General features: G+C 40.7%; 1 protein-coding gene across 7 annotated transcripts in view; it reads left to right on the top strand.

Annotated features, from left to right (window-relative positions):
* The window catches only part of SDK1 (sidekick cell adhesion molecule 1), a 566,813-nt gene that overhangs the window by 122,720 nt on the left and 416,906 nt on the right, over positions 1-27,187 (top strand). For all 7 annotated transcript variants that reach the window (XM_080980906.1, XM_080980905.1, XM_080980909.1 and 4 more), the window contains exons 4-5: positions 3,513-3,619; positions 11,472-11,619. In XM_080980906.1, the coding sequence (XP_080837032.1) occupies positions 3,513-3,619; positions 11,472-11,619 (255 nt within the window). The remainder of the gene's footprint in view (positions 1-3,512; positions 3,620-11,471; positions 11,620-27,187) is intronic.

The raw sequence follows: 27,187 nt of genomic DNA, 5'->3' as shown, positions 1-27,187 counted from the left end.
ACAAATTGTCCATTTTCCTAAATTGCTTGCTCAGATCTGCAGAAACTTTAAGTGCCCTTCTGGCTTTCAGACAATGGAAATGCCTTTTTCTCTCTTGCATGCAAAATCACTAGAAAACTATTATTGGGAAACACTCTTAACATTTGAGGATAAACTTAGCATTTAATACCTGGTACACCCTTTTATGCAAGTTTCAAAGATACTATGCAACAAGAGAATGCTCTGAGACCTAATGATATTCAATAACTACTGTCCAGTTGCAAATATCCACTTTGTGGGCAAGGCACTCAAGGGTCGTGGAGATGCAACTGCAGGCATTCCTCAAGGAAATTGAATTTTTAGACCCATCTCCATTTGGGTTCAGATTTGAACCTGGCTTGGTAGCCCTGATGGATAACCTTTATCAGCTTTTGATGCCATTGACCATTGTATCCTCCTGGATTGCCTATGGGAAATGGGTATCAGGGGCAGTGGTTCCAGTCTTAACTCCAGAGATGCTTTCAGAAGGTAGCATTGGATGCTCCTCAGCTTCTTGGCTTTTGAGCTATCCGCTGCTATAGGGACTATATTGCCTCCAATGCTATTTAACATCTATATGAAGCTGGTAGGAGTAGTCACTGGGAGTTTGGGACCAAGGTGTCATCAGTATACTATTTCTTGGTAACATCTGAATCAGGAATGAGAGGCCCTGGACCGGTGTCTGGATGCAGTGGTGGGCTGGATGAGAGCTAATAAACTGAGTCTGAAACTGAATCCTGTTAAGAAGGAGGCTCTGTGAGCGAGTAGTTCCTGGATCTGGGAAGTTGGTAAGTTGCCTGCCCTGGATGGAGTTGAAAGAGCAGGTGCATAATTTGGATGTGCTCCTAGATTCAACCCTGTTACTCTAGGTACAGGTGTCCTCAGTGGCTAGGAGTGACTTTTACCAACTTTGATTGCTATGATATCTGCAGCCATTCTTGGAACCAGATAGCTTGACCACAGCTATCTATGCATGGGTAACCTCACACTTTGATTACTGCAATGCACTCTAAGTGAGACTTCCCTTGGGGTTGATCTGCAGGCTGCAGCTGGTGGAGAATGTAGTGGCTAGGTTGCTTGTGGGGGTTAATGCCCACAAGCATGTAACACCTTGCTTGTGGTATTTGCACTGGCTGCTAGTTTGCTACCGGGCCATGTTCAGGGTGTTGGTACTGACATATAAGTACCTACATAGCTTGTGACCACATTACTTGCCAGACTGCCTTATTCCTTATATACCCAGTAGATGTCTGTGGGAGATTCTCTCCTGCAAGTTCCAAAGACTACAGAAGCCCACTCTGCAGTAAATCAGAGCAGGGTTTTTAAAGTGGCTGCTCCTGTCCTGTGGAATAGCATCCCTTTCGAGAAATGACAGGTGCCCACTATCTACACTTTTCAGAAACTGTTGAAGACATTTTTGTTCCAATGGGCTTTCCCAGCTGGGTAAATGGGTCTTTACCATGAGAGTCCTTGGGTTGTCATTCTTTTTAAAATTATTTTATGTGTAAATCACATCAAGATGGTAGTTTAGAAGGTGTTTAATAAATCAGTTACACTACTACTACTACTACTGCTATTACTATGCTATGTTGTAATAAGCTAAAAGGGTAAAGGCCCCTGGATGGTTAAGTCCAGTCAAGAGCGACTATGGGGTTGCGGCGCACATCTCGCTTTCAGGCCAAGGGAGCTGCCGTTTGTCCACAGACAGCTTTCCCGGTCATGGCACCAGCATGACTAAACCGCTTCTGGCACAAGCAACAACGGTCCCTGTTTATCTACTTGCACTGGTGTGCTTTTGAACTGCTAGGTTGGCAGAAGCTGGGACAGAGTAACAGGAGCTCACCCCATCGCAGTGATTTGAACCACCAAGCTTCCAATTGGCAAGCCCGAGCGCCATCCGCCTGTTGTTATAGCTAAGCAGCACTCAGCATGTCAAATGTCTGAATGGAAGATCTGCCTGAGATCTCTGTGAAAGACACTTTGAGCTTTCCAGGAGCAGAATGTATGTGATTTATTAAAACAGGAAATGTTTTCATGAGCCAAATACTAAGGTGTATTGGGTGAACTGTTTTAGTCTTATGTGCTGCTACTATTGCTACATCTAAACTTAGTTAATTGTTGTTAGGGTTACTGAGAATGTACAAGAACTTATTTGAATACTTTTAAAAGACTATAGAGATATACTCTAAAACATAATGTATAAACTGAGGAATCTGCCTTATACAGAGTCAGACCGTTGGTCCAACTAGCTCTGTATTGTCTGTATTAGGGCAATAAATAAATTCATGAAAGATAAATAAATTTATATACATATATATAAATGTAAATGTATTAACTTTCATAACTTTTGAATTAATTAATTGAGTTGTTCATTGGTGAATACTTTGGGGAAATAAAGAAATGAATTTTTGCTGCATTATTTTATTTTGGCACATTTGAAAATTAATTTAAAACGTTACTGAGTTTGTAATAGATTTTTGTCATTATATATTTTCTCAATTAACAGAGTGTAATATTACAATAATCAGGATGCGGGCTTCCAAAAAAGAAAAAAGAAAAAAAGAGTTGAAGTTAAAAAGGGGTGCTTGCAGAGGAACCACCATTATATAATATTTGATTGCTTTGGGCTTGTTACTCATCATCTGGGCTTGTGACAATCTCACTGCAATGCACTGCTGTAGTAGATTTATGTGCTCTTCTGATTTTGACTTTTGCAGGGTACAGATTGAAGTGTCATAAGAAACCATGAAAATTGGTTTAACCAGAAATCATGGCAAGATGCAAAAAATTAAACACCTGTCCTGGCAATGATGGCTCTAGAGAACTGCCTTCAGAAGGGAGGAAATGCAGATGGGGTAGAGGAAAGCAGAACTGGCAGGATGTGTGTTTGTGGAAGCTTATTGAGAAAAGGAAGGCAGTACTCATTGTGATCATTTTTTCTTAATCATCCGTTATTTTTTTCAGTACTTTTATGAGTTCAGTTGATTGCGCTATACACTTTTTTAAAAAAAAAGACTTCAAAAGTGGGGATTTTATGTTGCTGAACATCTTCCCCAATATCATCACTTAGATTTCTGTTTGGCTTCTTGTCGCAACTGGACAAGAAATTTGCTTTCCTGCCTTGTAGATGGAGGAATATTTGAGTGCTAGAGGATGCTCAGATATGTCTCTATAATGCTAGTATGGAATTCAATCTATTTATAAATGGTTCTTTAAGAGGAAGTGTGATGTAATTCATCTCAGATTTTCACATATACTTTTTTGTACAGCATGTTGTAGAATCATGCAAAAAAAGAAAAAAAAGAGTTGAGGACTGATAAATCATGGACAGAGTGAGTGAAGATCTACATCAGGAACAAGGGAGGCAAATAAAGAGCTACATTGAGATCTGTTGCCCCTGTGGATCCTGCTGCCTGGGGCTCAAACTGTTTTTGAGAACAGATATCAAAGTCCAAGTACATGTTTTAATTGTGATATCCCTTTCTGTCTTACAGGTACGTTATCCCATCCTTGCAAAGATCTGATGCTGGTTTTTATCAGTGTGTTGTGAGGAACAGAATGGGGGCACTCCTGCAAAGAAAATCGGAAGTTCAAGTGGCATGTATGTATGTTTGGCATTTATTTCAAAATTTTCCTAATTTTTGCTCATTTTTGCAGATTACAATGTCATAGTCATTTTCCTGACCATTAGCTCAGGCCAGTTCTGTTGTCTCAGAAAGGAATAAAGTTGTCCCCATTTCATCTCACAAAGCATGCTTAGTATGAGGTGAGTGCTTACCTGGACATTAACTCCATCTTCCAAATATATCAGTTGACAATGCAGACAGTTGTTATGCCTATAGTTTGGCAAGCTAAAGACCAGCAAGGATAAGCCGCCCTTTAATGTGAAGAGGTTAGGAAGCTGCTAAAAATGCACATACAAAGCACCCAAAAGAGAGGTCAGGTTTAAATTCAGCAGAAATTAAATTCAACTGGAAATTAATGGGTTGGTTGACAGTCAACTACTCCAGTAAGACTGCATGAGCCAACTCATTCAGGGCTGACACATCCCAACCTCTGATTGTAGAAACTGCCAAGCTTGACCTCTGATTAAATACTTGACTTTTACTTGGGCATAAGTGTTGATATTCTCAATTATAGATGCCAAGACATGTGCCTTGTAAAATGAGTCTGATCTCATAATCAGCCAGTGCTTTGGGGGTTTTTATAGCCAATATTCTCTCCAAACTTAAAAAAGTTTCCATCTGAACTCTGAAAAACATGACTGTAGATATAAATTAGTGTACATATTCTAAACTGTGATTCAGTTGTTAGATTTCCTTTAAGATTTTCTAGCAAAAAACCCTATATCAGTATTTCTGTTTCACCTTTCTGCTCATTCTGAGAGCCAATGTGGTGTAGTGGTTAAGAGCAGTAATCTCGTAATCTGGGGAACCAGGTTCGTGTCTCCGCTCCTCCACATGCAGCTGCTGGGTGACCTTGGGCCAGTCACACTTCTTTGAAGTCTCTCAGCCCCACTCACCTCACAGAGAGTTTGTTGTGGGGGAGGAAGCGAAAGGAGAATGTTAGCCGCTTTGAGACTCCTTAAAGGGAGTGAAAGGCGGGATATCAAATCCAAACTCTTCTTCTTCTTCATTCAAGGGGCATTCAAGGTGACTCACAAAGTAAATTGTCTTCCCTTCCTCCTCTGGTTTTTCTCCATTTCATTTTCCCACCTAAGCATGACTAGGCAGGGCTGTTTAGGCCAACCTTTTTGGTTGATTAGGCCAAAAACATTTATATCTACGTCTGCTGAAAAGCTCATTAGCTAGATAAGCCAACTTTTCAGAGAGCAGTTACTGAAGGCTGTACTGGGTAGTTGGGGTTTATACTGTTCAAGGCTCAGATTATTTTGCAGATGGAGGGCATTTGCAAGATAATCTTCATCTTCTGAATTATTTCAGTCCAACCAGTGTTGGAGCTGTCCCCCGCCCTCTCCTGCCTTGTTTCTTTATAACTCAGGACCAAACATCACATTATGGAGACTAGCAGGATCTTAGCTTAAAATCAGGCCAAACTGGTTGGACTGGAGCAGTGGTATTAAACTCCCTTTCCCTGTGTTGTTTCCTCAATCTAAACTATTCCTCTCAGTCACCTGAAGGTGAGAAGGGAGGCCTTACCTTGTCACGCACACCCATTGAACCTCAGAACCCCAGGTGGATGAGGGAGTTTGGCCTCAAAGGAGGCCCCAATCTAACCCTCTGAACCACAAAGTCCAAGAAGTGAGTCTCGGGGCTGACCCATAACCTAAAAGGTGCCTACAGGGCATCACCAGGCTAAACCAAACTTTCTTTTCCCGTACCTAAACTGCCAAAAGTGACCAAATCAAGATGAATAACCTATTTAAACAACACAGCAAACCAACAAACACTCTGTACTGCTATTGAGTATGAAGTAGGTAAATTTTCCCCATCTGCATTTTTGCAATCCAAAATGCAGATTGGGGAAAAATCCTACATGGCCCCCCCTAGTAGTGACCCCGAAGCACACAGGGTGATAGCGAGGGAGAGTGAGGTTGGAGGGAAAGTAGAATGTCCCTTTTATAGGGTCCAAGCCCTGTGCCCCCTCCTCAGACCACCTTAGGAATGCACTCATTGGTGCCAAGGATTTTCCCACTGTGCCTCGCTTGCAAAGGTGCCCAACTGTCAAGGCACCATCTAAGCCTTTTGACGGAAGGTTCTTCTTTCTATATTGGAGAACTTTGAAACTGGATTTTTTTTTAAAAAAACTTAATTTGTATCAGTAAGTTAGTAAGTTTAGAAATTATGTCCCAAGCAGAGCTGTCTTTGGCAGATGCGGCGCTGGGGTGCAAATATCCTCCCAGCACCCCCAAATTACCACCGATAGTGGGGGGCGAAGCTGTGCACTGCCGCAAAGGCTTGGGAGGGAAGCTGCGCGCTGGCCAGCCATATGGTTGGCGGGGTGCAGCTTCCATCCTAAGCCTCTGTGGGGATCGCTCTCCTCCCGTGGAGGCTTGGGAAGGAAGCTGCACGCCTGACAGCCATATGGTTGGCGGGGCACAGCTGACGGGTGTGCAGGGAAAGGGGAGGCCGCTGGCAAAGCCACACAGCTCCCCATTCGCTGGGCGCCCCTGAGAGGCCGACGCCCTGGCACAATGAACCACTAACCCCTATGGGAAAGATGGCTCTGGTCCCAAGATCTGGTATTACTGGAGGAGAATATGGAGAGTGCTTCCCATGGAGTTGAGGCATCTTCAGTTAACTTCTTCTGTTAGTGGAAAATTTTATCCACCAGTTCCATATCATCATCTGCCTGTGGAGAAGACAAGTAGAAATATCACAAGTAAGATGAAGTTTCACTGTTTGTTTATACTCTACACGTCTCTGTCTGAGACTTTGATTATTGTTCCTCGGGGCACTTAACTGGAAGGTCAGCAACAGTGGCTGTCATTTGATAAATGGCAGGAAGATGAAGTGGGTGAATGGAATTCTTTATTAGACATGACCATTTACAAGGAAGTGATTAAATGGAGGAGATAGGTATCATGAGGGAAAATGTGCTCAATTTATTTTTCCTGCAGTTTAATATTAGCATCAAGAATAATAATGTATAATGCTGTATGAATTGGTCAAGCAGCCACCCACTCTTCTAGCTAGTCATTATTTAATTCCTGTTCTGCAGATATCATGCAACACAGACTGGTTAAAAAAGCTAATGGGACTGTAAAATATTTAAGGTTTAACCAATGTTGGATTTGTGCAGAAACTAATGGTGGGGCTATCTTAGCCATATTTGTTTATTCTTTATTTATTTATATACAATTATATAGAATTTCTGTCCCACCCTTCTATCACTGGGGGCCTTACAACAACGCTACATGTTCTAAGACATCTTGAGTGAACTGTCAAATTGCCCAATTCTTCTCCACCTCCATTCTGAAGTGTGAATGTTCATCTCACTTAAGCATTACATAGTATGTACATAATGTAATTTAACATAATGTAGCATATTATATAAAGCAGTAACACCCACATAAATACTTTAAGCATTACAGCTACATGTTGCATGCTCATTTTGTTAGAAAAGCACTTTTGGAATCATACCATATTGGCCCGAATATAAGCCGCACCTGAATATAAGCTACACCTTTAAAATTGGAGGGATGGGGAGAAAAAATGAAAAAAATATCCGAATATAAGCCACTCAATTCCTCACTGCTCTTGGCAGCATTCTGGGGGGGGGGGGGGGGAGCTACGCTGCATTGCTGGCGGCCTTTCCCTGTCCTCGCTCTCTCCCTTCCCAGCCTCGGGGGAGAGGACGGAGAACTATGTGTGAGGCGGGCACCACTTTGCCCCACTCCTGGCACTGTTTGCCCCACACTCCTGACTGCGTACCATAAGATCGCAAATATAAACCACACTTTAACTTTTCACAGTCGGAATTGGGGGGGGGGGCGAGTGAGGCTTATATTCAGGCCAACACGGTATATCGTCCTAGAATATAATTATTCTCATAGGGTATGATAGATGAAACCAGTTTCCAGTGTAGGCACTAGTTGTGCTAAATCCTCTGATAAGGGAATTGACAGAGAAAACTTGTACTCGCATTACACCAGGACTGGAGAGACACTGCCGCTGTTCCAAGTGAATCCCTGCCATATCCAGTGTGTGCTCAGCGTGGAGGGGAGGGGAAAACTGCACACAGCAAAAAATATAAAGACAGGAGAAAAATGGCAGATACGTCCACAGCTCTCCTGGCAACACCGACACAGCTCACCAGCCAATCACTGTACTAGGAGGGACATCCACAGGCCACCCACACAGAAAGAGTCAATGAATATATAATGGAGATGCTCTCTCCCCAGTACACCTCCTGCACCATAGCAGGCAAAGCACAAGAGGACACCACTGTGCACCCACACCAGCAGCCCCAGTGGGACAGCCAGAAATGACCCAGGCTTCCCTCCAGGCATTTAAACATAAGAACATAATAATAGTCTTGCTGGATCTGGTCAGTGGCCCTCCTAGTCCAACATCTTGTTCTCACAGTAGCCAACCAGATGCTTGTGGGAAATGTGCAAGTGGGACTCAAGCTGAGGAGTGTCCCCCCCCCCCCCCGTGGCTTCCAGCAACTGGTAATCTGTTTTTCCTCAAAAACAGTCAGTTCCCAAAGGCCTGTTCATGGAAGGACAACAAGGGGTGAAGCCAGTCTGACTTCTCTGGGGAGGGAATTCCAAAGCCTGGTAAGACTGTGAGCAGGATGGGTTCATAAGAGGGAATAGAGTCTTTCAGACAGCCCAGACCTAAGCCATATAGGGCTTTGTAAGCCCAGGGACGCAGGTGGTGCTGTGGGTTAAACTACAGAGCCTAGGACTTGCCGATCAGAAGGTTGGCGGTTCAAATCCCAGCGACGGGGTGAGCTCCTGTTGCTCGGTCCCTGCTCCTGCCAACCTAGCAGTTCGAAAGCATGTCAAAGTGCAAGTAGATAAATAGTTACCGCTCCAGCAGGAAGGTAAACGGCGTTTCCGTGCACTGCTCTGGTTCTCCAGAAGTGGCTTAGTCATGCTGGCCACATGACCCGGAAGCTGTACGCCGGCTCCCTCGACCAATAAAGCGAGATGAGCGCCGCAACCCCAGAGTCGGTCACGACTGGACCTAATGGTCAGGGGTCCCTTTACCTTTACCTAAGTCATAGCCAGCACTTTGAATTGTGCCTGGAAACAGACTGGTGACCAGTGGAGAAGTTGTCATGTGTTCCCTATAACTGGCCCCAGCCAACAATGGCTCTTTGAACCAGCTGAAGTTTCTGAGCACTTTTCAATGGCAGCCCCACATAGAGTGTGTTACAGTAATCCAAACAGGATGCAATTAAGGTGTGTGTCACCGTGCTTCTAGCTTGCAATGAATTACATTTGAAGTATTTTTCTATACATGTCAAAGTTTAAATTCATAACATTCCTGGAAAAACATCAACAACATTCTTAGGCAACCTTTATGGTGCAGACCATCATTATACCCCTGAAATAATTAGCTGAGTTGTAAATTAATGCAGACAGAGACACATAAGAATTGCTAAACAATTCTTAATTAGAAAATGTCTGAATTGTGAAAGCTAAACTGATCATTTAACAACAGGGTTAATTAGGACTACTTGCATGGTTCAATACTTCTTTTTAAGTAGGTAATCTGATTACAATAGTAAACAAAAGATGCAGACTTTGCGAACTATATGCAGTTAATTATTTTAATCCTAGAAAAATCACACCGGTAATTAAAGCCTCTTCGGAGTAAGACCCTCCTCTCGGGAAGGGAGGGAGTTGATGGGAAGGAAGGGAGTTGATGGGAGTCAGATGAGGTTGGGGTGTGGTTCCAAAAGCTCCACTCAAAAACTCCTAGGTTGCAAGAGCCACTAGAACAATATCTGTGTACCTGCTCAGTGCCTGTCTTCAGATCTCCTGTCTATGTTGTACCTACCCATGGACTGCTCTACCCTTGCCTCTTGCCTGACCCTTTGTTGTGCACTCCATTTGCTTGGATTGGTGATGGATACTGCTTTGGCTGCTGCTGGCAAGCTCCCTGTTTACTTAGAAGCCCAGTGGTAACAGGACATATGAGCCAAGCTGGCAATTAAGTTCTTTCTCTCAATTTCCCCATTTTCAGGTGGATGTCTACTGGGGAAAAAGAGAGAGAGAGAATACTTGCGGAATATCTCCACCCCCTTGTTCAGCCTGGACACTGACATCCAGCTGTGAGGGGCTTCCAGTGGTTCCCTCATTGTGAGAAGTGAAGTTACAGGGAACCTGGCAGAGAGCTTTCTCAGTAGTTGTGCTCATCCTGTGGAACACCCTACCATCAGATGTTAAAGAATTAAACAATGAAATGACTTTTCGTAGAAAGCTGCCCTGTTTCAGGGTGGGGGGGGGGAGTTTCATTTTGTCCCTTTATATTTTGTTGGAAGTTTCCCAGAGTGTCTGGGGTAACTCAGTCAAATGGGTGGGATATTATTATTATTATTATTATTATTATTATTATTATTATTAGTGTGGTGCCACACCATCTTTCGAAGTGATGAAGCTTGCTTCACATTTTCTCTCTCATTATTTTAGTATTTATTTATAGCCTTCCACATCTACTGTATGTCTCAAGGCTGTGTCCAGGTGGTTTTAGGGTGGCATGACTGGTAGTTGCACTGGTCACTGCACTGCAGGGGGCACCAGATGCTGTAGAACAGAGCGTGAGAGGTGTGTATTTGAGTGTGTGTGCACCAAATTCTAGCCTTACTCAGGGCGCTGAAGTTTGATAGCTCCAAGTCTGTCACTGGCAGTGTACAAGATATAATGGAGCAACAAAACAAAAAAAGAAAAAAAGAGAAGAAAAGTCAAAAATATTTTTTTAAAAAGATGAATTTAAAAACTACAGAAAATAGATACCCATGGCAGAAACTTAGGCACCTGATCCACCGATGACGTTAAAATTAATGTCAATAGTTTTTATCACTATTTTCACTATTATTATTTTTTCTCCTTTTAGCTTTTATCTTGCATAGTTGGTTTGATCAGTGCTGATGTTTTATTTTGGCAATGTTTATTTCTGGATAGCATTCTTGTAGTGGAGAGGTGGGATAGATTTCTATTAAAATAAAGATTCTGGTACCCCTTACTTAGGAGACGTGGGTGGCGCTGTGGGTGAAACCACAGAGCCTAGGACTTGCCGATCAGAAGGTCGGAGGTTCGAATCCCTGCAATGGGGTGAGCTCCCGTTATTGGTCCCTGCTCCTGCCACCCTAGCAGCTCGAAAGCACGTCAAAGTACAAGTAGATAAATAGGTACCGCTCCGGCAGGAAGGTAAACGGTGTTTCCGTGCGCTGCTCTGGTTCGCCAGAAGCGGCTTAGTCATGCTGGCCACATGACCCGGAAGCTGTACTCTGGCTTCCTCGGCCAGTAAAGCAAGATGAGCGCCGCAACTCCAGAGTTGTCCGTGACTGGACCTAATGGTCAGGGTTACCTTTTTACCCTTTACTTGCCCAAAGTCCCCATGAAAGAGCTACCATAGAATTGCAACGTAAAGCTGTTTTGCTTACATGTGCCTTAGGAGTGTTTTTTTATATTGCAAAATTACATTTTAGAAGCTCTTCTGCTGTTAAATGTGTCAGTTTTCAATTGGGGGGAAAAGTCAATTGCCTGTCCAAGGAAATGCAAGCATGCCTTAGTGCTGACAGAGACATTTCTTGGGTGTCCTCCTAGAGTCACTGGGCTTTGCCTCATGCCTCGGTACACACCCGCAAACTTGCACTCCTCAGCACTACCCCAAGGTTGTTATCTCTTGCTGCTTAATTATGGCAATGCCAATGACTGCTATAAAACATAATTATTATTCTCTGTGACCCCTTTTGAAAAAACGAGGCCTCATGTAAGATGAAACTTCTGGGTTTCTTAATCTAACTTCTCTTTGCAGACATGGGGAATTTCCAGGATGAGGACCAGAGGAAAACAGTGTCTGAAGGGCAAGCCACAATCCTAAACTTTCCACACATCACAAGCTACCCCAGACTGCAAGTGACTTGGTTTAGAGATGGGCACAAGATTATACCAAGCAGCAGAATGTAAGTTAAAGTAAATTATTGATTGAAATATGACTAATTGCACTTGATAATGCTGCTTACACGTTAAGCACCCTAATTAAGGTCTGGAGATAATAAAGCAAGCTAATGCATCTGTATAGTGGAGATATGTGGGTGTTTTAGGACTGGGTTTAAAACCCTTCAGCAGAATAATTTGTGTGATGATAATATTTTGGCCTCCTCCTGTAGCAGCCTGATCCCTGCTCTTTCTAACTATTGTCTTGGCATGCTTTTAGGAAAGCACACAATTATCTGACTAGCAATGATTTCTGGTATTTGCTTATAAAATGGGGTTTTGCATACTGTGCTGCTGTGCTTGATACTCTTTTCTTTGACAATGAAATGGCAATTAGTTTTTGTTTTCTTTTATACTCTTTTACCCTGCAATGACAGTGTTTTTTTTCCTCCTTTGGTCTAATTAGCACATCACCCATTCATAGTGAAACAGTTGCACTCTGATTACCTAAGCATTGTCTCTAGGTGTACCAGTGTTCTCAATTTTGACACATCTAAAATGCCAATCTGATTTTAACTTGAGCTTTACCCTTCCTGTTAATTAGGGTATTTTAAAACATATTTTAGTCCTCCAGCATTTCCCTTATGTAATTTAGTTAGCAATTAATGGATCATCAAGGCTTTTTGTATGTAGTGGATCAGCAATGTCAGAAGAGCAATGTACATACATCCAGCTGTCCAAGGAATGTTATAGGAGGATTGTGTATGTAATAGCTGACTGTAGCTCCTTGTCTCTTGCTGTTAAGCCCTCTATGACCACCCCCCCTCCTTATCTCTCGACTCTTATATCATGATATGTCTCTGGCAGGGCCGGATTTAGGTTTGATGAGGCCCTAAGCTACTGAAGGTAATGGGGGCATTTATATGTTCAGCTGTCCTTTATCAACAACAAATTGTTGCTGTTTTTTGTGTTGAATATATGCTATATGGTAATTTATGGACCTAATAGGTATCTAAAGCCATTTGCACATAACAAAATATGTATTTTACCAAAGTAATTGTTGAACTGAAATACAATTAAGAAGATGTATATTAATAGTGATTTTGGGGGGCCCCCAAGAGAGTGGGGCCTTAAGCTATAGCTTGTTTAGTTTATACATTAATCCAGCACTGGTCTCTGGCCATTAGCTTCGCCCCTCAGAAGTTTCCTGGCTCCTCCCTAAAAATTGTCATTCATTTCATTAGTTATATGTTGCTTCTCAGGGATGTTTCTTCCCTGAGGTACCTCACAACTTATTAAAACAAAGCATAAGATAACACAAATATAAAGCTATAATGTAAAACACAGCTAATCTAAAACAGTATTGGAAGAGAATAATAGACTTAAACTCACTCAAAAGCTGGCTGGCTTTCTTTTAAAAATCTGTAGGCTTCTCCTAAAAAGCAGCAGAGAGGAGGCCATATGCATCTCCCTGGCAAAGAGGTTTCAGAAGTGATGGGGTCATGACAGGAAAGGCTCTGTCTCTGGTACTTACCAGCCTAACAATTTTTGCTGAAGGACCAGAGAGCAGGGCCTCAGAAGCCAAGAGTAAGGCTCTGGCAGGTTGATATGAGTGCAGGTGGCCCTGCAGATGGCCTCAAAAGACTCCTCCTCCTGCTGCCCTATAATCTGTGGAAATGCCTCCTGGAACACCTGCATGATACTATGTCTCTTGCTTCAAATCCCTCCCCCAAACCTACTTTTTATTTGAAGCCTTTGGCACAACCCCATCTATATTGTAACATAACTCCTTGTTACTGAAGCCACTGCATGTTGTTTCCCTGTTCACCTCTGCCTCTCCTCCATCTTTTGATGGCCCTGTATCAAATTTTAGACACTGAGTTTCTTGGGACAGGGATCTGCCCTCTTGTTCTCTGTAAAAGTACCATGGACACTAATGAGAATTTATTATTAAAAATACTTTTAATCAGGGAGAACATTCTGTCTTGTTAATTTTGTAATGCTTTTACCCTTTCCTTGTTAAACACAATGAATATTTGGTTACCTTTAATTGTATATTAATAAATGTTATGCCATTGAATATATGGGGGGCAGCTTTGTCAGAACAAAAGACTAAATATCAAGGCAGTGGAATTCAGGATGGGGTTACTAGGGGTTCCGTTGCTTCAGAAATATAAATGTTAGAATTAAAATGTATCAAAATATAGACAGCACTCACTTAATTTACATTTTAATATCTATTTTTGTTATTTTCCAGGCTTGTATGTACCAATGCTCAGATAGTACTTACTATCACTGATAAATCTGTAAAGTAGAAACTATATATTCTGATGTTTAACATTAACATACTAATTTACTTTTTATTTTTTAAATAATCTGTCGAGAGAGAACTCAAATAGTTCCTGACACATTATCTCATCATTCTTCTTCTGGATATATTTTTGCAAACTTTGTTCATTCCTCCTTATTCTTCCTAATGGTTACTATTGACACCTTAAGATGGTTTCTGTTCCTACTAGAGACACCCTGAACTTGTAATAAGTAGAGAAAATAGTCCAATTTCTTATTCTTCTTTGTGGGTCATTAAGTGGGTCATTAAGTTAAGAACTGTCAGTTATTTAGGCTAGGATAGAAAACCATTATGATTCAGTGAAGAGATGAGTTTTCACCTTCCTTCCCTCGTCAAAAGTCAAGAGAGAGAGCCTGCATATATGAAACTGCAGTGACTGAAGAAGGGAGTTTTCTTCAAGGGGGAAGAAAAGCCCCTGGGCAATTTATTTCAGATACTAAGGATTGTAAATTAAATAGTTTCTTAACTCAAAAATGAATAATCTTTTTTTTTTAACCGTTCAACTATGTATTGATTCAGCCGGCAATTTTTTTTTAGCTGTGTTTGGCAAGGATTGTTTTTGCTAGCAGTTTATTGCACATTAAATACAGTGTGTAAAACACATGCACACACAGACCACACTACTCATTGTTACCTTGTCCTTGGCTACATTTCTGGCTGGTTCTTCAAGAGATGAGTCATGTTGTACACTCCAAGATGCTCCATTTTCACTTTGGTTGTGGCTAGGGTAGCCTCTTTAATGCTCTACAGAAATAACATTAAAAACAGTTCAAAAGTGGAATCTTAAAACTGTAAGGTCACATTCTACCATCTAAAGGTGAGACTTTAATTTCTGAAGGCTACATTTTCTCTATCCCAGTAATGCTACCAAATTTAGCTTCTGTTTTAATGTGTGTGTGTTTTTACTAGTAAATCACTTAAACTCAGAATAAATGCAATGTTTTTCTTCACTCTTGTCCTATACCTAACAATCTGCATGTTTTGCTTAAGGCTAGAAGCTGGTTCAGTAAAGATGAGATTTTACATTTTCAGAAATGGGATCATCCATTGTGTGTTTCTTTCTTTCGTTTAAATAAGTGAAACTTTCTTCTAAGTAAACATGAATAGGTCTTACTTGCAATTGTATTTTTATTATTGTTTAATATGGAGGAATGGTTATTGAAATTATTGGAGGCAATGTTGACGTGTTTGATTAGAGAAAAACCATTGTTAATTGTTTTGGACTTTTTGTGGGAAAAGGAAAGGGAAAGAATTTGAGAGATTTGGGTCTGAAGATTGAGAAAATATTGCCTAACAGAAAGTAGAATAGTTGGATGTCATCCTAGAGTGAATGTTTTGAATAATTTATTTTATGTAACTGACAGTCGGAAAACTAGAAGTCCTTTTAATCTTTTCTTTTCTTCTTTCATTCTTTTCTTTCCTTCTTTCTTCTTCTTTTATTTTTCCTTTGGTGTCCTCTGCTCTGAGCCATTATTGGGGTCCAAGGATTACACTCACACATGGAGGTAATGGATGGATGGAAGGACCCTGAGTGGGAGGAAGGGAAAGAAGACCTCTCAGGGTGAGAGATTGGGAGAAGAAGGGAAAGCTCCCAGGTGAAAGCTGGGAGGGCTCACCGCTTTCTGTGTGAGACAAGGGTTAAGAAATACCTTTAAGAGAGGACTCTGTGTTTTCTTTCTCTGTTTTTGTTTTTATTTAGTTTCTTTTATCTTGTATTTTCATGAAAAGGGTTTAACAAAAATCTTATGAAGAAAAAAGAAAAGTTCCAATGTATTTTAACAGCCTCAGGGTGTTTTGACCGTTAGCATTTCACATCTAACCTTATGCAGTTAAACAACTTTATTGCTTCATGGAGAAAGATGCTTTGCTGATTGGAGTTCCTTGATCAAACAATCAACTGAGTCAGCTTCATTAACTCTGAACTCCCAAAATTTGGGATCTGCCCTGTCCAAACAGCTTAAAAGCATTCAAGCAAAGGAGAAGGGTGACCAAGATGATTAAGAGTCTGGAAATCAAGCCTTGAGGAACAGTTGAGGGAGTTGCGTATGTTTAGCCTCGAAAAGAGGAGACTGCCAAGAAATATGATGACATCTTCAAATATCTAAAGGACTGTCACAAGGACTATGGAGCAAGCTTGTTTTCTCCTGCTTTGAAGGGTAGAACTCGAACCAATGGATTCAAGGTACAATAAAGGAGATTCTGACTAAACAATCAGAAAAAACTTTCTGAACAGTGAGAACTGTTCAACAGTGGAATGATCCCTCCCAACTCTGCAATTCTATGGTTCAATGAAAGATCAGTTATTCTGGGAAGCAAAAGCCTCCATGCTGTATTTAGCCAGGTTCCTCTAGCAGCAAAAGAAGAAATGGAATATTCTCAAGAGAGAGCACACACATTATTGTGGTTTTGAGGGATGGATTGGGGAGGACAAGTTTAGCTCCATCCCATATCATCTACCAACTGTGGCAAGCTTCTCACACTGCCTAACTATGGGGTCAACATAGTTGTACTCCATGGGAAAAGAGGTTACCTGTTCATTGGGTCATCCTGATCTTTTCTATTGGTGGTGCATAGCAAACTTGAGCAAACTGGCTTGCAGCTCCCGGGCAATTTGGCTGAAGAGTGGATATTCCACATTAATTCTTTCCCATTAAGGCTGTTCTCCAGGCTCCTGTTAGTTAACATTGAACTTTTGATTGTGAACTTGCCTTAGTACAGCTTATCAGTAGCCTTTGATAAATACCTGTCTTAGCAAAGCTTATCTTTGAGTTCTCCTGTTGTGTATTTCTACAAATATCAGAATATTGTTTTGACTTTTTCTAAATTGTGGAAATCTAGATGCCTTCATTGTCATAGTGCACTGTAAAGTGATAGATATTAGGCTGCTTCTGAACAATTTATTGGCTTTTGCATTAAACTGTTTTGGAATTTTTTTATTAATTATGCTGCCCAGTGCTTTGGTAGTCATTTCTCATATTTATTAAATAGTTCTTTAATGCATGCTGTGCTTGAAATGCTGCATCTAAAGGCTCCCTTGTGCTTGCTGGATCACTGCTTTGAAGAACGGAAGTGAAGTTATATCTTTTTAAGACTTTATCTAGAAGGTGTCTATAGAGAAGTAGACTGCATGATTTGCTCCCTTCTTAAATCCATCCACAGTAAATATTCTGCACTGCTTTCATCCATTTGGTACTTGCTGATTTCCTTGAGGATTTTCTGATACACCAGCTGTTGTAGACGCCACCCCTGCTCAACTGTGATAGGATGATTTACCATTCTGTGCCAGGAATGTAGTAATCCAATTTACTAATTTTGATCTCTTCATTACATGTTATCATTTTAAGCTCTTTAAGTTGTTTCAGCATCTTTTGGGTTTGCTTATATGTTTCACTCCTTATATTTATAGACAGAAAAAACTCTCACTAGGTGGTTGCTTTTTTATTTGAGTCGTGCTGCTATTTAAATTAATTTACAGTCTTCAGTATCCGAAAGAAAGTGCCTGGTTATTAGTTTTTTTCTTCAAGAAAATCTTCCTTCTAGCAGTTAATGGAATTATTTTTGGTATAGAACAAGTTCAGTTCAAGTTATTGTTTGATAATCAGTAGCATTTGAGATGTATAACTTACTTTATGACTAGTTTGCTAGGGCAACCAGAAGAACAATTAGTAAAGCATTTTTTTCAGATAAGATCTTTTATATAACTGAACAGATGGCTAAGTTTTTCCTAATTACCTTGCACAGAAAAGGGCAACTGACCATATTAACAAAACTGGAGAAACTGTATATTTTGTGTATAGTTTGTGCTCTGTATTTTAACCTGAATGGGTCTTATGACTGTAATAAAGTTATGGATTGCCGGGCAAAAATTATCAGCAAATGTAGCTCATCAAAAGTGACAGAGATATTTCATTCTCCTTGGCTTCTTTGCAAGAACAAGGAAGTCATCAGAATCACCTCAATTGTATTTCTTCTTCAGCTGCATGATGGGTGTCCAAAGGCTGCCCCGTGCTGTCTGGCATAGGTAAAGATAAAGGGACCCCTGAGTGTTAGGTCCAGTCGCGGACGGCTCTGGGGTTGCAGTGCTCATCTTGCTTTACTGGCCAAGGGAGCCGGCGTACAGCTTCCGGGTCATGTGGCCAGGATGACTAAGCCGCTTCTGGCGAACCAGAGCAGTGCACGGAAATGCCGTTTACTTTCCCGCCGTAGCGGTGCCTATTTATCTACTTGCACTTTAACGTGCTTTCAAACTGCTAGGTTGGCAGGAGCTCCTCAAGGGCACACTTAGTGTTTCTGTCTGTGCAAAGTCAAGACATGTGCAGCAGGGCTTCTTCTGGCTGTCTCACCCTCAAAACCTGCGAGGAATTCTCCCACTCCCAGTGCTAGTTCTTCACAAGAGTGGCCCAAGCAGTTTCAGTCTTAAAAATCAGGCTAGTAGCCAGATTTCTGCAGGGTTGAAATTATGTTTAATTTTACATAAATTGCTATATTTTAGTTGCATTGTATTCAGATTGCTATAAAGAAGAAGCATGTAGCCAGTATTTTTCCATAGGTAGCTGATGTTTTTCAACCCAAGGTTGTGGTAGGCTACCTTGTGGCTGAGTCTTATGTTTGGGTCACAAGCTGAATCACAAGACGATGAAAGAACCTGCAACCTGAGTGTCTTTGCTAATGTTTATATGTGCAATCAAGCTGCTTGCATTATACAGACACACAAAGAATTGCATGTAGCAGTTGGTCTTTGGGTGTTGCAGTAGAAGAAAGAGGGAGAAACAATATTTTTTGTTTTTTTGTTAGAAAGCTACATTTTAGTAAAAGATGTTTAAAGGCTCACACTGGGACTAGTGTAAAAAAGTTTATAAGACTGAAAACAATGTATCTTTTGCCATTTGTAACATTTTAAACCAGGTTTTGCAAGGAAAGGAACTTATTTCTTGTGTTAAAGAAGATTTATTCCTGTGCAAAGGTCACATCAGAGATCTTCCTCTGGTGCAATATGTAACATGCAGATCCCATCAATTGTCAAGCTGATTTGCCACATGATCAAGAAGGTTTTCCAAAAATGATAAATGAAGACTAGCCTGCTGTTATTTCTCAGCAGAATCTTAAGGCCTCACCTAAGAAGGAATGGGCTGAATCCTTTTGGGCAAGGAACCCACTGAGCACCAAATTCAATGGGCTGGCCAGTCTCTAGCAGGCAGATCTTATCAGTCAGGAAGGGTAAGAATTAAGTATACATGTGGCCAGCTGGGCCTCTCCAAGCTCCTTGTCCACACACTTTAGAAAGCACATGACCCTGTAGCCATCCTATGCATGTGTAAAATAAAGTAATATTGTAATTAATTTAGAATTGCATAAAACAATATTGCCTGTTTGTGCATTTTCATAGTTGACTGAACACCTATCTCAAAAGCTCTCTGCCTTTTGGCACTTTACCAGAAATACCAAGACCTATGCAGTGCAGATTCACATGCGTCTCTATGTTTCAACAACAGTATATCAGTGCGTGCTTGTTTTGTAAGTGGCTATTTATATATTTGTGGCTTTTCATAAGCTGCCCTGAGCATCAAATGATAAGGCAGTGTATGGATGCCTAACATAAAACTACAGATTTATGGTAGGTGTACATTTGAAGCCATGCTTTCTCTGCAGTAGCAAATCTGCAAGGAGACTAGCTGCTCATGCAAAATCCAATACAACCTTGATTTGAAAGAGCAAATTATCTTAATTTTATCTTGTCTCATAAAGAGATTAGTATATAATTTTTCCCTTGGGAAATTGTATGTATGTACTAGTGTCAATCTGAGGAAACAAGCACTGCAGGTGCTTATCATAGTAGACAGGAATACATGTTTTAGAAAGTGCCAGGCTTCTACTTAACTATAGGTTGTTTCCATCAAAGTGCATTCCTTTCTCTTCCAGCCAAGAACAGGAGTGTCTTATACCTCTTACATGTGTCATCCTCTTATGGTGTCCTATAATTCCTGCAATACACAGATGAAACACCTCAAACTTTCAGATTCTGTTGTTGTGTTAAGTTTGCTTGTGCAATAATATCAGCAGCCTGTCACATGCAGGTGGCTAGATCTTCTCAGGTGAATTATATACAATCTAGGCATTATTGTGTGTTTAAATGCTAGAACTACCATACAGCTCTATCACTGAAGGCTCAAGCAGCTTCAGTTTCTTCAAAACAAGACAGTCCCTGCCCCCAGGCTTACAATCTAAAAACTGATGCAGCACACAAGGGAAAGGGGGCAGGGTAGGAAGGCAAAAATCAAAACCAAAACTCAGGCACCAGTTTCTAAACAGTTGCTCCTATAATGATCAGCTGGCATAGTTGAGGGGCAGGAGGTGCCTGGTGAAGCTGGGCCTCCAGCAAATCTGATGAAATGAGCCCTGCTTCCCAGCTCTCCCGCTGCTGGAATTTTGTCAGGGCAGATTTATATAATCACAAACAAAAAATATTGCATATGTGAGGAGTGTTCACAAGAGTTGGTACAGCTGAACTAATACAAAGCTGTTGACCTCATCCATTGGTGGAGAGCCTAAACAAGGAAATTCCTAACCTCATATGTCTTTGTAATTGTTCTGTTGAAGTCTTTATTAACATCTTTTCATGCATGTAATGTTGTCAGGCATATTGTGCCCTTTCTTGCTAAGATAGATTGGCAAAGACTGCAATGGAACACTTAGAACATCATAGCTATAGTCGGTTACCTTTGTATGGCTAGAAAAGGAAGCAAATAAATAAATAAATAAATAAAACTCTGAAAATCACCTGCTAGGGCTTGCAGTTTTTGCTTTGATTATGCAATGGCTCAGCTTAATGTTCTATCTATCCATTTTTCACTTGAAAACAAACACCACTTTATTGTACGTCTGCTGAACCAATACCAATGCTGCACTTTTCTGCAAATATTAGCCTGCCTTACAGCTTATGCCAGTTGCACATAATTGCATTTCACATATACCAGATAATACTTTAATTAAAATTGTGATAATTAGCATGTATTTTTAATGAACAATAAATTCTGAGATTGCCAAGCCAATGGTGCATTTTCTGAATAATACTGCTGCTTATGGTGGGGGGAGAAAAGAAAATGAAGCTTTTAAATATGCAAGGTTTATTTTTAGAATGTCAGTATTTATCCATACATACATTAAAACTCCCAGATCTGTATAGGTTGCCTTCTTGAGCTACACAGCTAGAGATATAAAAGCCAACACAATGAAGCTTCCCTCCCATTGTTAGGATTTAATTTGAGTAATTCTTACAAACCCTGCCTCCTAAATCATCTCAGTTTGTTATGGCCTCTTCAAATACGCTTTCCACTGCTGGGTGGCTGTTAATGCTTCATTACCTGCTTCATTTCCACCCTGGATGTAGACATAAAAGTTTATCTTGTTGCCAGCAATGGATGTTGATGTGCCACAACTATTCCAACATGCAAAGGGCCTATGTTACACACATGCTCACTGACCTAGAAGTCCTGTGTGTATTGGTTTTAATTTGGTTAAAATGGGAAAACCCCCCAAAAAACCTAGCTATGATAAAATTTTAAAAAAGAGAATTCATTGGATATCTAAGATCCAGGTTTGGGGCAAGATCTCTTTGGTGAGAGAGCCCCAGCAGTGATTTAAAATCACAAAACATGTAGCAAAGTAAAGCATGGAAATCTAGGCTTCTAGACCTTTAAAATATCTCCTCCTAAGTTTCTTACTCACAATCTCTTCAAAGGTCAGTTACATGGCTTTTTCTATGCAACAGTAGGAAAAAACAGGCTTAGGTTCCCCAAAAGGTAAATGTTTCTAAATTATTTGTATAGAAACACAAATATGGTTTGCTTAAGCCACACTGTCTAAGCTTGGGGCATCCAGCTTAGACCTCCTTCATGTGGTGAAAGTAAAAAACCAAAGAGTTTGGTTCCTTTCCTCCCATGGTGAGGGGTGCAACCTAGCTAATCCTGGTAGGATTCATGCATTTTTTTTAGAGTTGAGCATGTTGGTTGTATGAGGCTGATATATCCCACAGTGTGTGAGTAGGATGTTCAGAAAGGATCCTTTTGGGACACATATCTAACAGTGATCTTAGTAATTAAAGTGAAAAGCACATAGTTTAGTACATTTCAAGGAGCGAAAAAGTATATCAGTACTACAGGCCATGACCTCTTCTCTTATAGTTTTTCTATAGATCTCTCTTGATGATCATTGACCTCTCTGCCTTTCCTGCCTTTCTTTATGTACTTTCAGAGACATTTCTTTTGTTGAGTAGCAGCAAGACAAGATATCAAAAAAGCTAAATCAACAACCAGTGTCCACAACACCACTGCCGGGCAGGCCTTTTGTGCTATCAGAGCAAATAATCTCTTGGCCTTCCCTGCCTCCCTTCATGCCATTGTGATGATGTTCAGAGGGCTGGTGCTGGCCACAATGCTATCTTGGCTCTGCACTGACTGTCCCTGTACAACTGGTCATGTTGTGCCAATGCCTGATGATCGTCTTCCAAAGCAACTACTCTATTCCAAACTTAAAAATGGAAAGCGCAATGCTGATGGTCAACAAAAGAGATTTAAAGACTGTCTCAAGGCAAATCTAAAAAAATGTAATATAAACACTGACAACTGGGAAACACTGGCCTGCGAGTGCTCCAGTTGGAGAACAGCCTTTACCAAAGGTGCCATGGGCTTTGAAGACACTCAAACTCAGGACGCAAGGGAGAAACGTGCTAAGAGGAAGGCACACTTGGCAAATCCACACCATGATCAACTCCCGCCTGGAAACCAATGTCCTCACTGTGGAAGGACATGTGGATCCAGAATTGGCATCCACAGTCACTTATGGACTCACTGTTAAAACTGTGTTTATGGAAGACAATCTTACTCAGCTACGAGTGACTGCCAAAGAAGGAAGAAGAAGAAGACTCCCCCCCCCCTTTCCAAGAGCTGCAGCTTAATGCTTCTAGAAATCACAAGTAGGAAAAGAAGAAAGTGTGTACCTGGATACCTATCAATGGAATGTCTTTGGGGCATATTTATATCACAATCGTATGCCAGTTTTACTCCAGTTGAAGTGTGGTCGCTACCTCATTGTGGTGAGAAAATAAACCTAGGAAGAACAGCAGGCTTGCTCTTCAATGAGTGTTCATTCATTTTATTTATTTAAGGCATAGATCGCCTTTTGCATGCATCTCAAGGCTATTTAGAAGCATGCCATAAAAGCAGCTAAAAATAGTTGTTAAAGCAGTACGAACTACAACACAAAATGAGTTTAAAAACAACACAGAATGGACACCTAAGGCAGAGAGCTTTTCATCCAACTGGAAAAGCTTGCCAAAACAAAAATGTCTTTAAGTGTTACTGGAAAGTGCAGATAGTGGGAGTTTGTCTTTTCTCTACAGAGATGCTGTTCCACAAAAGTCAGGCAACCATATTCATTCTCATATTATTTGCCCAAAACTGCAGAGGTTATATGGCAACAACTGTTTGTTCAGCATTCCTCTTGATATGTCTGCTCAGAGATTATTTTTTATCATTTTTTTCTTTGGATTTATATTCCACTCCTTGTTAATTTTGTGATCCCAGAGTGGGTAACAACAATTTTCTTTAAAAATTCTTTAAACAAAATTCAAAATAATCTGCAACAAACACATACAAAGTGGCCAGCAATAATGATCAGAACCTACCCCATCGAAATATGGCTGCAATTACCAAAGCCTTCCCCAACAACGCGATAACAGAAGGTACTTCTGACAAAATATCTCCCATTGGCTGCCAATAAAAATGGGGAAAGGAAAAATATTTTAAATTGGTGTCAAAGATGGCCTAAGATGATGCTCACCCTCCATTATACAGGTACATATCGGGATGCCTCCTCTATCTGTGCAAGAAGAGGCTCCAGGAGGAAATGGAAACCAGAGCCCCACCCCCTCACTGGAGTTATACAACATTGCCAGCTAGTGGTTGTTATCCTGCATTTTCCAGGGCATTTTTCCTAATGGGCTCTTTTCATGTTTAAACAAGTGCTGGGATAATCACACTAGAAAGTGTGGGATAACAACCAGATCTTGTGCAAATAAACAGCCTGCCTGGAAGCAACCAGATTCTGAAGTCTGAGTAAATTTGTGTAGCGAGACCAGCTTGATAATTACAGAATCTATTGCCATCTTCTTCTGTATACCCAACAAAAGTGACAGTTCCAGTGCCTGTAAGGCATGTGGTATGATGCAGGGACTCAGTGCATTTTAAGGGTTCCCATCTGCAAAGTATGTAACAGTTTCTAATTCCCCCTAATACTGATAGCATTGGTGCTGATAACTCTGGACAGTATCCAACTACGTATAAAAGTTCTGCTTGTGCAAGTCCTTTCCACTACTTAGTAGATCTCTCTCTCTCTCTCTCTCTCTCTCTCTCTCTTTCTCTCTCTCATAATTTGTTTTATTTGATTTTCAAAAATAAAGAAAGCAAAAAAGAGAAAAAAAGATAAGCTTCCATCAAAAGATCATACAAATTCCGCATGTCAAGATTACTCTGAATCTTCTGACACCCCCCATCCCCTCCATGGGTCCTCTTAATTCTATTTTCAACTGCATAGCAATACTTCTCCGATTTTTCATCTTCCTAAGTTATCTGTACATTCAGTTATCTGTTACATTACAAGTGTATTTAGAATCCTGTTAATGCTTTAACCTGTTTGCAATGATTTTGTATATACGTTACAAACTTTCCCCATTCTTTTTAAAATTTCTTGTCTTCTTGGTTCCTGAGCTTCCCAGTTAATTTTGCCATTTCAACATAGCCCATCAACTTGGTTTGCCATTCTTCTTTGGTCGGGGCTGTCTCTTCCTTCCATCTCTGAGCTGCCCTTCCTCTCTTCTCCATATGCCCCCAAAACATATTTAGGTGTGCAAGAGGAGAACAGTGCTTGCGCTAGTGGAACATTAGTTGGACACATGTTTCCTTCCTTATGTTTTGACAGTGTTTGTTTGAATTTTTTAATTATAACAATAATAGCTGTTGTTATTCAGCTAGAAATAAAGAGGAACCACAGAGTGCAGAATGTTGCTTGGCCAGTTACATAACCTATTGCTATGGATTTTTGATGCAAGTTATTTTTTTTTAGAGGACTGCTTTAAAAGCTTTCCTTTTCATGTTTGAAAGCTTTATTCATGATTCAGTAAACAAAACAACAAGCAACCCTTGCATGCTTGCGATGTGCTTTGGCTTTTTCAGCCTATGAGTATCAGGTCAACTGTGCTGAACAAAACTTAGCTTGTATTTGAAGCATTTGGTCCATGGAAAGGAATGTGAAGCCGACTTTGCATTAATTAGTGCTGGAGAGAAAAGAAGGAACTGGCAGCCTGCCCGTGGCTTATCTATGATCTTTTACTGTGAGTGGAATCTCTAGCAGTTTTGTGTCTGGCCCTCACCTAACAGATTGCAAATTCATTTAAATAAATTGTAAATGGCCCGCCTGAAATTTCATGGGCCTCTTTGATGTATGTTAGATGTTTGGCTCCTGGTCACACCAGAACTTTAGGTAACAGGTGTGCAATTAAAAATGGATTTTTTTTCTTAGAAAAAAGAAACACACACACAAGCAAACACACAAACCAATCCAGAAATATCCACAAAGAAACCCATTTCTGATGCATGTTTTAAAATGTCATCTGCATTTGTGAATGTGTCATTACTCAGCAAAATTTGTATGACCTATATTATTTCTTAAAATACAGAAGAGTCTATTGTGGATTTAAAACATTTACATAGGATAAAAAGGTCAATCTCTGAGGAAAAGAATAAGTGGACAGCAGGCCAGCCTGAAACACAGTAACACTCAGGAACCAGTGTGGGAAGCATTTTAATCTTCCAGGACATCCTGTGGCAGACTTTATCCTTGCCAAAAACAGCAGCGATAACACTGAGTTTCCGAGACAGATTCTCACATGAAATCCCCCAACTGGAATTTGTTAGCAGATCTAATACTGTGGAACATGATGTCAACAAATTGTGGAAGTAACTTGCTCAAAACAGAAAGTAATTGTCCTGCAAGTGTTGGTTTATATCACTGCTATCGGTCATTCAGATATTGATAGTGTATTTCGTTATGGTGATGTTGCTTTTTGCTTTGCATTTGTAAGCTGCTCAGAGATTAGAAATGATAAATACCGCTATATATCCACTGATGTTGCTGAGCCTGCCCATCACACGTGTCTGGGAATGGAGTGAATCACATTCAAACAACATATGCAGCTGTGACTGCATATCTAGTAATGCTTGACCTTCTGTCTGCAGCTGGTAAAGCATTTTTTTCTCCTCTGTGAACTCAGGGTTGCCAGATCTGCAGGGCTAACCTGAAGTCTCCAGGTTTGCCTGGTCCTCTGCTGCTGGCAGCGGAAAGACTTGAATCTGCAGATGGGTGAAAGTGCCTTTAAATTTTGTTTATGTTAATAAGGCTGGTTGCTTAAACCCTTCTGGCCAGAAGCAAGTAGGGTAGATTACTGTATTTTTCCATCTATAAGACGGCCCCTATTTTGGGGGAATTTAGATTTCAGAAAATGGGGGAAGATGGACCCGTGTATAAGATGCCCCCCTAATTTTTGACATTATTTTAAAGGAAAAAAACCTAGTCTTATACATGGAAAAATACGGTAAATATTCCCTACCCAGGCTTCACAAGCAGGTGAGCAAGAAAGGTCCTCTCACTTCAGCTGGACCTGGGAACACATTCTTTAGCTAAGGCTTCTATCTTAATTTCTAACTAGTGACCTCTTTGCTCATTTGCTAGACTTTGCATTTTTTTATTTCAAGGACATATTCAGAAACTGGTTAATGCTTAATATGTCATACTTAATGATGTCACTGGAGCCCACCCCCAAGGACAGCACCAGGACTACCCCCTAAGTCGCAAATTTGGGCTCTGAAATCTCAGGGCCTGCGGTGCTCCTGACCTGGCAACCCTAATACCTAGCTGAAAGAATTTTTTTTAAAAAAATCCTTCCAGTAGCACCTTAGAGACCAACTAAGTTTGTTATTGGTATGAGCTTTCGTGTGCATGCACAATTCTTCAGAAAGTGTCTCTCCATCCCCGGAAAAGTAAGGGAGGTTTTAGGATATTGAAAAGGACCAACAGGAAAGGTAGTCTAACAACTTGAAAGAATGAACTCTAAATCTAATTAGACTCAAATTGTAGAGTGGAAAAAGCAATGCACTGTATCTCCAGGGCAAGATGACCAACCCAACATGGCC

The sequence above is a fragment of the Podarcis pityusensis genome, assembly GCF_964106645.2.
Source record: "Podarcis pityusensis genome assembly, chromosome: 14".
Taxonomy (NCBI): domain Eukaryota; kingdom Metazoa; phylum Chordata; class Lepidosauria; order Squamata; family Lacertidae; genus Podarcis; species Podarcis pityusensis.
The sequence above is the reverse complement of the archived record's forward strand: the minus strand, read 5'-3'. Positions and strand labels throughout refer to the sequence as shown.